The 15,429-nt window shown below is 40.3% G+C and overlaps 1 protein-coding gene across 14 annotated transcripts in view; it reads left to right on the forward strand.

Moving 5' to 3' along the window:
- The window catches only part of kiaa1109 (KIAA1109 ortholog), a 637,888-nt gene that overhangs the window by 198,273 nt on the left and 424,186 nt on the right, over positions 1–15,429 (forward strand). For all 14 annotated transcript variants that reach the window (XM_068042417.1, XM_068042485.1, XM_068042453.1 and 11 more), the window contains 2 exons: positions 848–954; positions 11,179–11,378. In XM_068042417.1, coding sequence (XP_067898518.1) covers positions 848–954; positions 11,179–11,378 — 307 coding nt within the window. The remainder of the gene's footprint in view (positions 1–847; positions 955–11,178; positions 11,379–15,429) is intronic.

The following is a 15,429-nucleotide window of genomic DNA, read 5'->3' on the forward strand; positions in this document are numbered from 1 at the left end:
TTTAAATGGAGAGAGACCGCATTTTGCTGCGATATAGAGGGATCTGGGGGTCTTTGTACATGAATCACAAAAAAGTTGGCATGCAGGTACAGTAAGTAATTAGCAAGGGAAGTGGAATGTTGGCCTTTATTGCAAGGAAGATGGAGAATAAAAATCGGAAGTCTTGCTACAACTGTACAGGATCTTGGTGAGGCCACACCTGTACAGTTTTGGTCTCCTTAGTTAAAGAGGGATATATTTGCATTGGATGCAGTTCAAAGAAAGTTCATGAGGTCGATGCAGGGATGAAGGTGTTGTCTTATGAGGAAAGGTTTCAGATTTGGAGGTCGTCCATTTAAGATGGAGGAATTTCTTCGTCCAGAGGGTGGTGAATCTTCGGAATTCACTTCCCTAGAGAGCTGTGGAGGCTCAGTAATTGAATTTATTCAAGGTTGAGATGGACAGATTTTTGAAATATAGGGGAGTTAAAGGTTATGGGTAATTGGCAGGAAATTGGAGTTGAGGCCAAGACCAGATCAGCTGTGATCTTATTGAATGGCGGAGTGGTTTTGAGGGGCTGTATTTCTTGTCTTTGAGAAATGTCAATGCACATAAGAACACATGATAGGGTGCTATATAAATGTGCGTCTCTTTTTAACTTCCAGACTCTCAGTCTACGTGTCAGCAATATCAGGGTAAATGAGCAAGTAGTTTATGTCAGGGTAAATGAGCAAGTAGTTTTTATTTTAAGAAGCTTAACATCTTTGAAAATGTTAACTTTGAAAAAAAATCTTACACTTAATTTGATACTTGTATGTTTTTAATTGTAATGCCTTGCTTAAGACATTGCTTGTTTTCTTATTTATAGGATTGATTGGATTGAGTGCTGGTCTGTTCCAAATATCCTCCTCTGCATTGACTATATTTGGCATCCCATCTACCCTCAGAAAGCTGATGAACAGTTGAAGCAAAGCTGTAAGAAACTATTGATTCATTCCTTTACTTCTTCCAAAAGGCGTAAGGGACATTGGAACAAGTATAGACCATTCAACCCTCGAGCCTGTTCAGTCATTCAGTTAGATCATGGCTGATCTGTATCTTAACTCCATTGACCCACTTGGTTCCATATCCCTTAATACCCTTGCCTAACAAAAATCTATTGATCTCTGTTTTGAAATTTGACATTCAAATTTTGTGTGTGCTATATGAGTGCCCAAGTAGTACTTTTTATTTTGGCAATTCACATAAAAACAATAATGTGTTTTGACAAGTTTATTTAAGAGCTTGCCCAAGCCATGTATATGCATAATTAATTTATTGGTTGATCTTTTTCAAGTTAACTCCTGATTTCTCACTTGAGGTGTACACATGTAGTGTAGGTTTAGCCGTGAGTAATTTTATAGAAAATATCAATATATGCAAGTTTCAGTCTATAAAGAGGTTTCAGTTGTCATTGGAAGTATGGGCAGTGACAACTTCTACTGCCTGAACAATCATACAAGCATACAACACAGAAGGAGAAGCTATTTGGCCCCACCTATCTGTGCTAGCTGTTCCACTCCCACAGCTGTACTGTGTTTTCCTTTTCAAGTAAATTAGGTGGAATTACATGGGATGTATAGCAGAGAAACAGGCCATTTGGTGTTTATGCTCCATACACACCTCTTTCCACTCTGTTTACTTCATCTCATCCTATTAATATATCTTCTATTTCTTTCTCCCTTTTGTATGTACTTATCTTCCCCATACATGCATCTATGCTATACGCCTCAATCATTCCATGTAGTAGCAATTTCACATCTCACCACTCTCAGTAAAGATGTTTCTCTTAAATTCCTCATTGCATTTAATAGTGGTGTTCTTCTGTTTATGGCCCCTGGTTTTGCACACTGCCACAAATGGAAACATCATCTCTCCATCTGTCCCATCAAACCTGTTCATAATTCTAAAGACCTCTGTCAGGATGCCTCACAATCTTCTCTTTCTAGAGATAAGAGCTCCAAAATATTCAGTCTTTCCTGACAGTTCTGTCTTCTCAGTTCTGGTGTCATCTTTGTAAATCTTTATTGCATTTTTTCCAATGCTTCTATATCCTTTTTGTAATATGGAGAGAAATTGAATAGGATAAAAACAGATATCAAGAAGGTACTAATGATTGGCAGTGTTCAAAAATCAAAAGACATCCAGTACGGACGGGATGCATCCTAGGTTGTTGAGGAAAATAAGGATGGAAATAGTAGAGACACTGGCCACAATCTCTCAATCCTTTTTGGACATGGGTGTGGTGACAGAGGATTGAAGGGTTACAATTGTTATATATCTACTCAAAAAAGAGGGAAGGAATATACCAGGTATCTACAGAGCTGTCTGCCTAACATGGGATTAATAAGGAAGTGGCAGGAATGATATGAAATTGGCTAATATGCAGAAAGCTAAGAGTAATTGATGAATCGTTATTTTTCAGACGAGAAGGAAATATTCATTCGTGTTCCCCAGGAGTCAGTATTAAGATCACTGCTCTTTTTGATATATATTAATGACCTATATTTGGATATAGTAAGCATAACTTAAAAGTCTACAGATCTTTGAAGGTGGCAATATAGTAAAGAAGGCTGTTTAAAAAGCATACCAGATTCCTGGCTGCAAAAATAAAGAGAAAAGTACAAAACTATGGAAGTGACACTTTATAAATCATGAGTCAAGCTACAGCTGAAGCGCTGCATACTATTTTGGAAGCCACACTTTGGAAAGGATGTCAAGGCCTTGGGGAGGGTGCAAAAGAGATTTACCAGAATGATGCCTGGGATGAAAGACTTCAGTTATGTGGAGACTAGGACTGCTCTTCTTAGTACATATAGAGTTAACAAGAGCTCTAATAGCTGTGTTCAAAATTGTGAACGGTTTTAATAAAGTATGGAGAAACTGTTTTCACTGGCTTGGTAATCATAAGACACAGACTTAAAATAATTGGCAAAACAATAATTTGGATTAATTTAGTGCCTTTAACATAATAAAACATCCCAAAGTTGCATTATAACAGGAGCTTTATAAAACAAAATTTAACACCAAGCCACATCAGGCGATCTAGTCTAAGCCCATTTTCCAGTACTTGGCCCATAGCCTTGTATGCTCTGGCGTTTCAAGTGCTCAAATACTTCTTAAATGTTGTGAGGCTTCCTGCCTCTACCACCCCTTCAGGCAGTATGTTCCAGATTCCAACCACTCTTTGGGTGAAAATATTTTTCCTCAAATCCCCTCTAAACCTCCTGCCCCTTACCTTAACCTATCAATGCCCCTCATAATTTTGTATACCTCAATCAGGTCCTCCCCCCTCAGCCTTCTCTGCTCTAAGAAAACAACCCTAGCCTATCCAATCTCTCTTCATAGCTGAAATGCTGTAGCCCAGGCAACATCCTAGTAAATCTCCTCTGCACCCTCTGCAGTGCAATCACTTTTATGTCGGTGGCGAATTCCCATCCACCTAAGGTAAAATCCAGCCCAATGTCTTCAGTCATCTAGGGAGCCCTAGCTTTGGATCCTTTCCTATCATGGGAATGATTTTGGTCTTTACCCTAACTGTATCCTCCTTAGTAATTTATTATTCTACCTATCAATCTTTGTTCCAATCCACCTGGATGTGGTACCTTTTCAGTTTTTGGAAATGCCCCCTACTCTGGTTGAGTATCGTTCGCTTTGATCCTTGTTCCATTGCATAATTACTCTAAAGCTGAGGAAATTGTAATGACAGTTTCCGAGATGCTTTCTCACTGAGACACACTCTATTGCCTCAATTTGTTCCTCAGCACTAGACGCAACACTTCTTCCTTCCTTGTTGGGCTTGAAATATGCTGATCGAGAAAGTTCTCTACATATTTCAGGAATTAGGACTTTTTTGTCCTAAATCCTTATTAGGATAATTGAGGTCCCCTATTATCATGACTTTATTGTTTTAAAATCTTTTTGAAATTTGTTTTTCGTGAGTTTGTCAAAGTTACATGACATCCTATCAGATTGCGATACAGGTAAATGATCCCATATTATCCTTCTCAACCTGTATGTAGCCTTTCGTATGGTTGGCCGTGCTGTTCTCCTCCAACGTCTGTCCACCGTTGTGCAGTTGGGTGGGACTATGCTCGCCTGGTTCCATTCTTGTCCATTCAGTTGTAACCTGAGAGCTAGCTGCAATGGCTTCTCTTGCTCCTCCCACACTGTTGCTTCCTGAGCCCCCCAAGGAACCATCCTTAGCTCTATTTTTCATCTATATGCTGTCTCTCGCAACATCATCCAAAAACGCAATGTCAGTTTCCACATGTATGCTGATGACACCCAAGCTCTACCTCACCACCACCTCTCTGGACCCCTCCACTGTCTCTGATTTGTAATGTTGCTTGTCCAATGTCCTGCGCTGGATGAGCAGAAATTACCTCCAATTAAATATTGGGAAGACTGAAACCATTGCCTTCGGCCGAGGCTAGAGGGAACAAAGGCATGAATGAGGGTTTCAGCAGTACATGAGTTGAGGCAGATATGTGGTCGGATACGACACCAAAGTTACAAACAGTCTGGTTCAGCCTCAAACAGTTGCCAGGGAGAGGGATGTAGCCGGTGACTAGAGAACAGTGTCCGTGGCATGTGATTGTCCAGGACCAGGCTTAGAATGCACGTTTGATGGGTCTTGTCTGTCCTGCCATATTCCAAGACCTAGCTACCTGGGGTAAAGCAGTCACACAATTATATCCTTACCAGTCATGTAATACTTACCTGTCCTTACCTTAAAGTGTTACCGATGTCCCGGAACTGCAAAAGTCCTGGTAAACAAGCTCTGCACTCAAAAAAAAAAAAAAAAAAAAATTTCACTCGCTGAAAGACTTGCCCTCCATTACCCTCGAAGAACGTTTGCCACCAAAAAATAGTCTTACCTCTTTCTGGTTGCCACTTCTCCTTGCTTGTAGTTTTTTAAGTGGATGGTAATGGAGTAGGTGGGATAAACTATCCAGTAATGCTGCATTTCCATTATCTATCTGCCGTTTCTTTTGCCTGAAGACAGAGTAACTTTTTTTCTCTCCTGTTTTCTCTCCTGAAAGTATTGACATCTTTACAGCAATATGATTCCACAGCAAAAGTTGCCCTCTAATACCTAGCCAGTAGTATTTGTTCATTTGTGAGCCTTGCATCCTTATCTGTATGGCTTAGAGATGGAGGCTTCACCTCTGAGCCATCAGTTTGACAGACTTACATTAAGATATATAGTGGATAAATTTCTTTGAAAGAATGAGAAAAACCACATTGATGATTAGCAATCTGCTTTGGTTGAGAGTGAAGGTAGCTAATTACTGAAAACTATACTAGTCCTGGGACTATATATTGGGCTGGAAAAGCAATGCTGATGGGATGGCTTATACCTGGACAAAGCTGCATTTCAGTATCATGGGAAGGTTAACTAAAGTTGGAGTAGGGTTTGAATTAATTAAGTCGAGAGGAAAAACAAAGCTATGGAGTTGGTAGCTTTGAAGGTAATAAATACTAAGTGTACATGGGAATAAGGTAGTAGAAAACACTTATTTTCTGTTTCAAAAAATTATAGATTGATTAGTTTTACTTTTGTTGTTGATACGAGGGACCATAGTATGAGATTAAATTGCAAGGACCTGGAAAAACATGAGTTAATCAAGGCAGGTCAGAAGAGTTTTATAAAGGACAGGCCACGCTTGACTTACCCTATAGACTCCTTCAAAGAAAATGAGTATGTAGCTAAAAAAAAATAAATCAGTGGAGTTTCAAAAAGCATTTGATAAGTTACCACCTGTGGCTATGGCAAAGATGAAGTTAAGGAAAATGTGACCACGTAGGTAGAGATATGGTTGGCAGGCGGGCAGACAACAAAAATATTTTCGGTCTGGAAATATATGGAGTGGTGTTCTAGTTGGTCTTTGTTAATGCCACTCTTGTTTATCATGAGCAGAAGTGTTTGGACTTGAGGGGAAAATATTGAAATTCACTGGTGCCAAATTCAGGGGTCATAGCAAATTCTACTGAAGGTTACAGGAACATAGGCACAGGAATAGGCCACTTAGCCTCTTGAATCTGTTTTACACCATTCAATGGGATAATGGCTGATCTGCAATATCACTTGGAACTATATCGCAGTTCCTTCACTGTCACTCGATTAAAATCCTGGAACTCCCTTCCTAGCAGTACTGTGGTAGTACATGCACCAAATGAATTGCAGCGATTCAAGATGGCTCAAGTGCAATTAGGGATGGGCAACAAATGCTGGCCTTGCTAGTGATGCCCATATGCCATGAAAAAAAAACTACTGCATTACCCTTGTCTACTTTATCTGTTACCTCTTTAAAGGATTTAGTGAGGTTGGTCAATCAAGACACTTGAAATCCATGCTGATTATTCATGATTATACTTTTAGTTTCTAGATGTTTTTCTATTGTCTCCTGAGTAGGAATGCCGTTATTTTTTCTACTACCGATGCTGAGCTATACTTATAATTTATAGTTCCCTGGACATGCTCTATTGCCCTTCTTAAATCCAGGTATAACGTCAGCTGTCTGCCAGTCTCCTAGCACTACATCTTTTTCTAATGAATTATGTAATATATGTAATAGTGCCTCTGCTATTGCTTCCGTAGATTTTTTTTGAATGTGCAGATGCAATCCCCTTTGAGTTTAGTTAATTTAATATTTCTCCTCTTTGTATTTTATATGTGGTTATATCATTTCTAATCTCATTTTACGATGTCATATCTACTTGATCAGTCGCGTTGGTAAATATTGAAGCAAAATAATTATTTAATGGCCTGGATTTTGCAGTCAGTGGCGAAGCAAGGCACTCGCTACTGACCTTGAAGTGGGCCTTACTTGGAGGAGAACTTGCAGATGGTGGTGTTCCCATGTGTCTGCTGCCCTTGCCCTTCTAGGTGGTAGCAGTCTCTGGTTTGGAAGGTGCTGTTGAAGGAGCCTTGGTGAATTGCTGCAGTGCATCTTGTACATGGTACACACTGATGTCATATATCTAGATTTCCAAAAAGATTGTGATATGACAAAATGGATTTTTGAATAAGATCAGAGCATGCAGAGTCAGGGGTCAAGTAACTGGCGAGGGTGCAAAAAAGATTTACAAGGATGATACCAGAACTGTGAGGTTATATCTATGAAGAAAGAGTGAGCAGCTTGGGTCTACTTGAAAAGAAAGGCTGTAGGGTGACTTGATAGAGGTCTTTAAAATTATGAAAGGGTTGATAGAGTAGATGCAGAGAATGTTTTACTTGTGGGGAAGAGCAAAACTAGAGTCCATCAATACAAAGTTAGTCACCAAGAAATCAGATAGCGAATTCAAATAAACTTTTTTATCCAGAAAGTGGTGAGAATGTGAGAATGTGGAACTTGTTACCACAGGGACTAGTTTAGATGAATAGTGTAGATGCATTTAAGGGAAGTTAAATGGATATATCAGGGGGAAGGGAATAGGGCGTTATGTTGATAATCAGATGAGGAAGGGTGGAAGGAGGCTCAAATGGAGCATAAATGCCAACATGGACTTTCGAACTGAATGGCCTGTTTCTGTGCTGTATATTCTATGTTTATGTTATGAGGAGAGGTTGTAAAAAGCTAGGACAATTCTCCTTGGAAGACTGAAGGTTAAGAGGTGACCTAGTAGAGGTTTTCAAGATAATGAAAGATTTTGATAGAATAGATAGAGGAAAAGCTATTTCCTCTAGTGAATGGATCAATAACCAGAGGCCATAGATTTAATATCATTGGCAAAAGATCTTCAGTGGGATGAGAAGTCACTAGAGTTGTCAGGATCTGGAAAGCTCAAAAGGTGGTGGAAGCTGATTCTATTGTTATGGACAGGTGGTGAGTGGTGTGGGTGGCTGCGACTTTTCACCTCCCTGCAATCATCTTTTTTCATTTCACCTGACTGCAATCATGTTTTGCGAAAAATGGTGCGTTAGTCCCTGAGTGTTTTTAAGAGTTAGATAAACAGACAAATGACAGGTTTTCTTGTAGGTTTAAAAAAGGAGGATTGTTACAGCCAGATGGTAAGGGGTGTGGGTGGTTCCCACTGTTCACCTCCCAACTGATCGCAGCAAGTGTTTTTGTTACTAGGGTTTACTAGGGTTACTAGGGTTTTAACCCTAGCACAGCGGCGCAGTGGTTAGCACCGCAGCCTCACAGCTCCAGGGACCCGGGTTCGATTCTGGGTACTGCCTGTGTGGAGTTTGCAAGTTCTCCCTGTGTCTGCGTGGGTTTTCTCCGGGTGCTCCGGTTTCCTCCCACAAGCCAAAAAGACTTGCAGGTTGATAGGTAAATTGGCCATTATAAATTGTCACTAGTATAGGTAGGTGGTAGGGAAATATAGGAACAGGTGGGGATGTTTGGTAGGAATATGGGATTAGTGTAGGATTAGTATAAATGGGTGGTTGATGTTCGGCACAGACTCGGTGGGCTGAAGGGCCTGTTTCAGTGCTGTATCTCTAATCTAATCTAACCCCTTGTGTTTTATTTGTCAAATAAACAGACAGTGACAGGTTTTCTTGTAGGTTTAAAACAGAAGATTAACTATTTATTGAACAATATTCATTCCCAACATGGTCACAGCCGCACCCACGCATGTATTTATTTGTGCACACACACAAGAATAGATAGAGCAGGAAAAGGGTAAGTGGTTTCAAGTGAGGTAGGTGATTGGGGTTCACGGTAAACCTGTTGAATTTTTTCGGAGGACAGTTTCTCTTTTAAAGTTTCAGACCTGGATGTTTGTAGTTTTCTGGTGGTTAAAACTTCAGTCTGGAGGCAGTGATCACTTTCTGTTCTGTGCTGCACCAAATTGAAGTGTAGAATTCGCAGCAGGGCTCCTTTGATTTTTGCTGGATTCTTCACAGCTCTTGGCTGGACAGGCTTTTTGTGATGTTGTTATCGCTGTCTCTCTCTCTCTTTCCCCAGGGAGCTACCTTTTAAGGTAAAAATCTCACACGTTCGCCTCTGACCGCGTGGGTTTCCGCCAGGTGCTCCGGTTTCTTCCCACAGCCAAAGACTTGCAGGTTGATAGGTAAATTGGCCATTGTAAATTGCCCCTAGTGTAGGTAGGTGGTAGGAGAATTGAGGGAAGGTGGGGATGTGGTAGGGAATATGAGATTAATGTAGGATTAGTATAAATGGGTGGTTGATGGTTGGCACTGACTCGGTGAGCCGAAGGGCCTGTTTCAGTGCTGTATCACTCTATGACTCTGTTAGAAGACGCATGTTCCCCTCCCTATTTTGACCACACACTGGCCCAGGATGTGGCTACTTCACACCTTCTTTGTTTCAGAAAAGCCCATTCAATTCGGGAATATCTCTTGATGATTTCAGACTGGGTATAATTGACACCTCCTAGGCTGGGATGTATCCTTCTGTCCTTTACAAACAGTCAGACAGTTTGAATATACAGGCCAAGTCAGCCTGACCTTTGGCTATTTTGCAGCACATTGTCCACTTTTTTTTTAAAGAAGAAGTCATTCTTTTTTTATAACTTTTCAATTTGGTTCTGTATTTCCATCGCTTTCACAGGGCCCTCCCCTGGTCTGACCACACAGTGGTCCAGGATATGGAAACCATGGCTACCTAATAATGTCTGAATGGGGGCCATTCTGTTATAATGGTGCTACTTGACTCCTATTCATTTTGGTTTGGTCTGTGAATCAATCTGTCCCCAGAATCCTTTTTTGTTTCATTCATGTAGATAGGAGTCAGCAATATGCAGTGATGCTCCTTTTAATTTCAGTGGGTTCTCCCCAAAGCTATTTCAGACAAGATTAATGAGTTTCATCCTCAACAGATGGAGATGTGTATTGTCAATACAGGAGGAGTCACCTGACCACTACTCCATTTTGTCTGTGGTACAAGTGTCCATGTTCTTGTGGTTCAGTATAATAGTTGACATTTTATTTTCATAATTCCTCCAATTCATTGTTTCTTTCATCACAGCCTTTTCTGAGCATGACACTGTAAATAATTTTAAAAGGGAGTTGGCCTGAAACATGAGCATCAGAAATTTACTGAATAACAGACAAAAAGCGGGAATGTGGGACTGATCGAAGAGCCAGCACAGGCACGACAGGCTGAATGGTCTCCTGTGCTGTAAATTTCTGTGATACTATACAAAGTGGCAGCACAAAAGATGTTGCAATGAAGGCAAATGGAAACTTTTTTTTAGTATCTAAAGGCATAGAGTACAAAAAAAGAGAAGTATGTTAAATTTAAACAAGATCTTAATAAGGTTCTAGTTGAACTATTCTTTTGGGGTTTTGGGATGGAAAGGAACAGCATAGATTTGTGAGGGATAAGGTTACAAAGAGAGACTTGAAGTTGGGCTTTGTTCACTGGAGCTCAGAAGGTGTGACTTATTGTAGCCTTTCATAATCTTGAAAGCCTCAGTGAGGTAGGTAGTGATAAATTGTTTCCACTTTGGAACATAGGAATAGGTCATTTAGCCCCTCCAGTCTATTCCACCATCCAATGAGATCATGGCTGACCTATGACCTAACTCCATATACCCACCTTTGCTCCATATCTCTTAATACTTTTGGCTAACAAAAATCTATCAATCTTAGTTTTAAAATTAACAATTGATCTGGCATCAATTGCTGTTTGTGGAAGAGTGTTCCAAACTTCTACCACTCTTTGTGTGAAGAAGTGTTTCCTAATTTTACTCTTGAAAAGCCTGGCTCTAATTTTTCGACTACGCCCCCGGTTCTATATACTCCAACTAGCGGAAATAGTTTTCCCAATCTACCCTACCTGTTGCCCTTAATATCTTGAAAACTTTTGATCAAATCACCCCTTAACAATCTAAATCCAAAGAATACAACCCATTTCTTTAAACTAGGTGGTATCTGGAGGAAAAAATGCCCCAACAGACTTGATGAGCCAAAAGGCTTGTTTCTGCATTTCAGCACACTGTGGTACGCTTTCAAATTAAAAATGAGTTTGGCTTAAACTTTTATTTTAAGCAGCTGTGTTGAATACACATCATGCAACATATTGCAGGGTTTTACGTGTTAATGAAGATGGTGGAATTTTGGATATTATTAAGGCTCAATGGGAGTAGCTGAGGTTATCTATTGGAAAATTAAAGGTTGGTTTCAACAATAACCCTATTATATGCTGGAATAAAAAAAAGTCTACCTTTTTCTTTTTAAAGTATTTGAAATGCAGCAGTTGACATCAAGATCATCACAGAAGGCTTCTGAACGAACTTTGCATTCTCCTTCAGTTTCACAAAGACTGCGTATAGATCCATCTGCACTTGCACCTGATAAACTACATGTGGAACTAGAAATGTCTCCCGATTCACAAATCATTCTGTATGGGCCACTGCTTAAAGCATTGTTATCTATCAAGGTACAGATTTAATTTCTCATGCCAATTTAAATGTCTTTTCAGTTTTACAAGTTTTCATTATTATTTGTAACTCGTGTTTTTAAGTCCTTTTATGGCCTTACTTCAGCAGGAACAGGGAATGAGTCAGTATACAATGCAAGAGTGTCCATTAGCAAAGAAAAAATTCTCTAATTTTCATCCCCTGCTCTCCCAAAGGGTGTGACTGGATTACAATTTCATGAACACTGGTCATTGTCTTGAACCTCACCAGTGAGACTTGATAGCAAGTGTCAGCATTTTATTCAATCATGACTGCTTTGTTGCCAAGCTATTTTCACAGTAACAACAGAAATGCTAGATGGTAATCAGGAATAAAAATCTTTCCTCTCTCCTTGCCTTCCTTCCTCTATCCCTTTGTGCCCTCCTTGCATATCCCAGGGAGAGTGGGAGTATGGAAGTGGCAGCTGATGAACAATTCTACTTCCTGAGTTCACCAGTAAGACTCTTATGCATGGAAGGAGAAAGTGTTGAACTAGATTACCCTCACTTAAGTAGCCTAGCTAAGAATTGCTGAAACTCATCACATGTACGAACATACGAATTAGGAGCAGGAGTAGTCCACTCGGCCCTTCGAGATGACGGTGAAATGTCTGAATTAAAACTATAGGCATAATTGTGCAACAGTATCGCTTCAGTATGATCTTAATCATTATAGGCCATGTAAAACAAGCTAAATGAGTTTATTGTCAAAGAAACATTTCGCTTCAGTATGATCTTAATCATTATAGGCCATGTAAAACCAGCTGAATGAGTTTATTGTCAAAGAAACATTAATTGACAACTCTTGCATTCTTTCACTTTGGGTCTGTAATTGGCTGTACTATTTGGTTGTGTTGTGTTTTGAAGTTTTATTATCTTCTATGTGCAGTAATGATTATCCTATTGCAGGTCTAATTGAAAATAGGCTTGGTATTAGATTTCAGGCTTTGTTCTGAGCATTTTTACAAAAACTAAAGATTACTTTTTTTAAGAAAAGTGTATTAAGTTTTAAAAGGATAATGCAAAATGGAAGTTGATTTTCATCAGAGAATATATGATAAGCAATTTTTTAGCTTGTTTTGGTGATTGTAAAATACCTCGCAATCGTTATGTTGGAAAGTCCTATGATCCCAGTATGAAGGAGATTTTAAAAAAGTGACACTTTAAGAAGCTTTTCGGATCTGGAAGTTTGAGGGGACTGTCGGGCTTTCAAACAGATGTAAAAGCAACAGACAGGCTCAAAAAATCAGGAGTGTTGCAGAAGTTGTTCAAAGATACCTTAGTTAATTTGAGTAAGACAAACCACTGATCTGAGGAAGCATTGCATTTTTTTTTTAAAGGTTGTGTCATTACACAAAGAGAAGTTGTGCTGTTAGAATTAATTATGTATGATGAATCGATCATCGGCTGTCCCTCGATTCGAATATGACATCTACTACAAGTCGTGAGTTTCTGCCATGGATCTTCATGTGACTGAACAGGCCGATTCTCATCCCGCAGATCTTTGGGCGCATGGGGTAGGATGCCCACGAGGTAGTGGAATCTGGAGTGCAGGATTTACTTCCTTTTCTTCCCTCCTCTGCTGCTGCTCTGCCTCATCATTAAGGTGTTTGGACTCAAAACATGATGTAGCTTGATGGACAAGTTGTCGCCATTTTGAATGATTAGTAGCAAACTCTTCCCAGTCATCGATGTCAATGCTGTTGCGCTTCAAAGAGAGAGTCAGAGTGTCTTTGAAGCGGTTTCTTTGTCCTCTCCTGGAACGCTGGCCATTTGAGAGTTGAGAAAACAGGACCTGGCAGGGGAGACAATTTTTGGCCATCCAGACATCTTGTCCAGTCCATCGAAGTTGGTTTTGCCTGAATGTTTGTGGAGCTCACTTCAAGAAGGACACTAGCATTTGTTTGATAGTCCTGCCATTGAATCCGGAGGATGCGGCAGAGGCATTGCTGATGGAATTTCTCTAGTGCTCTTATGTGTCGCTGATGCACAGTCCAGGTCTTACTGAAGTGCAGGAGTGGGATGACTGTAGGACTTTTGTTTTAAAAGGTCTTTGTTGTGAAACGCTCACTTCCGTAGTTTGTAGAAGGCTGAGCCGGCGCAACTGATCCGGTGTTGGACGATTTTGTCAATGGCAGCCTTTTGAGAGAGGTGGCTGCCAAGCTCTGGGAAGTGCTCAACATATTCCAAAAGTCTCCCCAACATATATGGAAGGTGGAATATTTGGCTGACCAGGTGTGGGTTGATATGAGTTTTGCTTTGGTAACATTCAATGACAGGCTGATTCTCTTGTATGCAGAATTGAAGAGATTAAGAGTGACTTGCAAATCTGGTGCAGAATGGGCAATGACATTGCATTCATCCGCAAACTGTAGATCATGTATGTCTATGGTGGTCAGTTTTGTTTTGGCACGGAGGCGACTGAGGTTAAAGAGTTTTCCATCTAGGCAGTAGTGAATACTCACACCAGAGGGTAGCTGATCTTTGATGAGGTGAATAGCCACTGTCAGGTAGATTGTAAATAGTATGGGGGCTATCACACAGCCTTGCTCGACCCTGGCCGGATTTTGAAGGTGTCTGTTTCAGATCTCCCGCTCAAGACAGTTGCAGTCATGTCATCATGGAGCAATTGCAGGATTGCGATGAAGTTTCTTGGACATCCAACTCTTTGGAGCACAATCGACTGAGCCTTGCAATTTACTGAGTCAAATACTTTGGTCAGATCGATGAATGCAATGAAGAGTTCCAATTGGAGTTCTCGAAATTTTACTTGGATTTATCTCGCAACAAAGACCATGTCGGAGGTTCCTCTGGAAGTTCTAAAGCCACACTGTGTCTCTGGGAGACACAGGTGGTGGGTGATTCAGGAGAATGCATGTCAGGATTTTCCCTGCTATGGACAAGAGGGAAATACCTCGATAGTTTCCACAGCATGATTTATCTCCCTCCTTGAAAGTAGTTACAATTGTATTCTTCAGAATTATTATAACTGACATTTACTTACGTCATTTTGGTATGAAATGAAACATGTTATTAATTTGCATCAGGCCTTGTCTCACTAAGTATTTGCTTAGGTGACTGCTTTGCGGAACACCTCTGCTCAGTCCATAAACATGACCCTGAGCTTCCGGTTGCTGGCATTTCAACACACCCCCCTGCTGTCATGCTCACATCTCTGTCCTGGGATTTCTGCAGTGTTCCAACGAACATCAACGCAAGCTCGAGGAACAGCACCTCATTTACCGATTAGGCACACTACAGCCTGCTGGACTGAACATTGAGTTCAATAATTTCAGAGCATGGCGGGTCCCCCTTTTTATGCTTAGTTATTTTTCTTTTTTTCTTTTCCCTTTTTTATTTGGTTATTTTATATTAGGTTTTTCAGTTTGTTTAGTTTGTTTCCACTGTGCTTACCCACTGTTTCTGTTTTCTTAATTTTTTTTGTGTGTTTGTGCTTGGAGTGTTCTGTGCCTTACAGTCATTCACACCCTCTCTGTACGAATGCTTTGTCTTTCAGCACACCATTGTCTTACCGTTCGCCTTTGTTCCACGACCTTCTGGTCAGTTATTCTCTATGACCATGTCCTATCAACACCTTCACCTTTGTTATCTCTTGCGCCACCCCCGCTTTACTTGCTTAAAACCTTTTACATTTCTAATATTTGTCAGTTCTGAAGAAGAGTTTCTGACCTGAAACATTAACTCTGCTTCTCTCTGCGCAGATGCTGCCAGACCTGCTGAATATTTCCAGCATTTCTTGTTTTTATTTAAGTATTTGCTTGGTTCAGCTTTGGAGAGATTCAAGAAGTACACTTGCTGAAGATGCAAATATGCAGTTCCGAGCTCTATAGTAATATTACTAGGTTATGCTATCCACAGGACAGCAGGAGTCAGCTCCAATATAAGTAAAAACACTTTTGACTGTTTACGCAAGCCACTAATGCTATTAAACCCAACAGGATACCTTTGGAGACCCAAATCTGTAATACTTGGGCATTGGATTTTCTCCACCTGGATATGGAAGGATTCAAGG

The sequence above is a fragment of the Heterodontus francisci genome, chromosome 1 (assembly GCF_036365525.1).
Source record: "Heterodontus francisci isolate sHetFra1 chromosome 1, sHetFra1.hap1, whole genome shotgun sequence".
NCBI lineage: Eukaryota > Metazoa > Chordata > Chondrichthyes > Heterodontiformes > Heterodontidae > Heterodontus > Heterodontus francisci.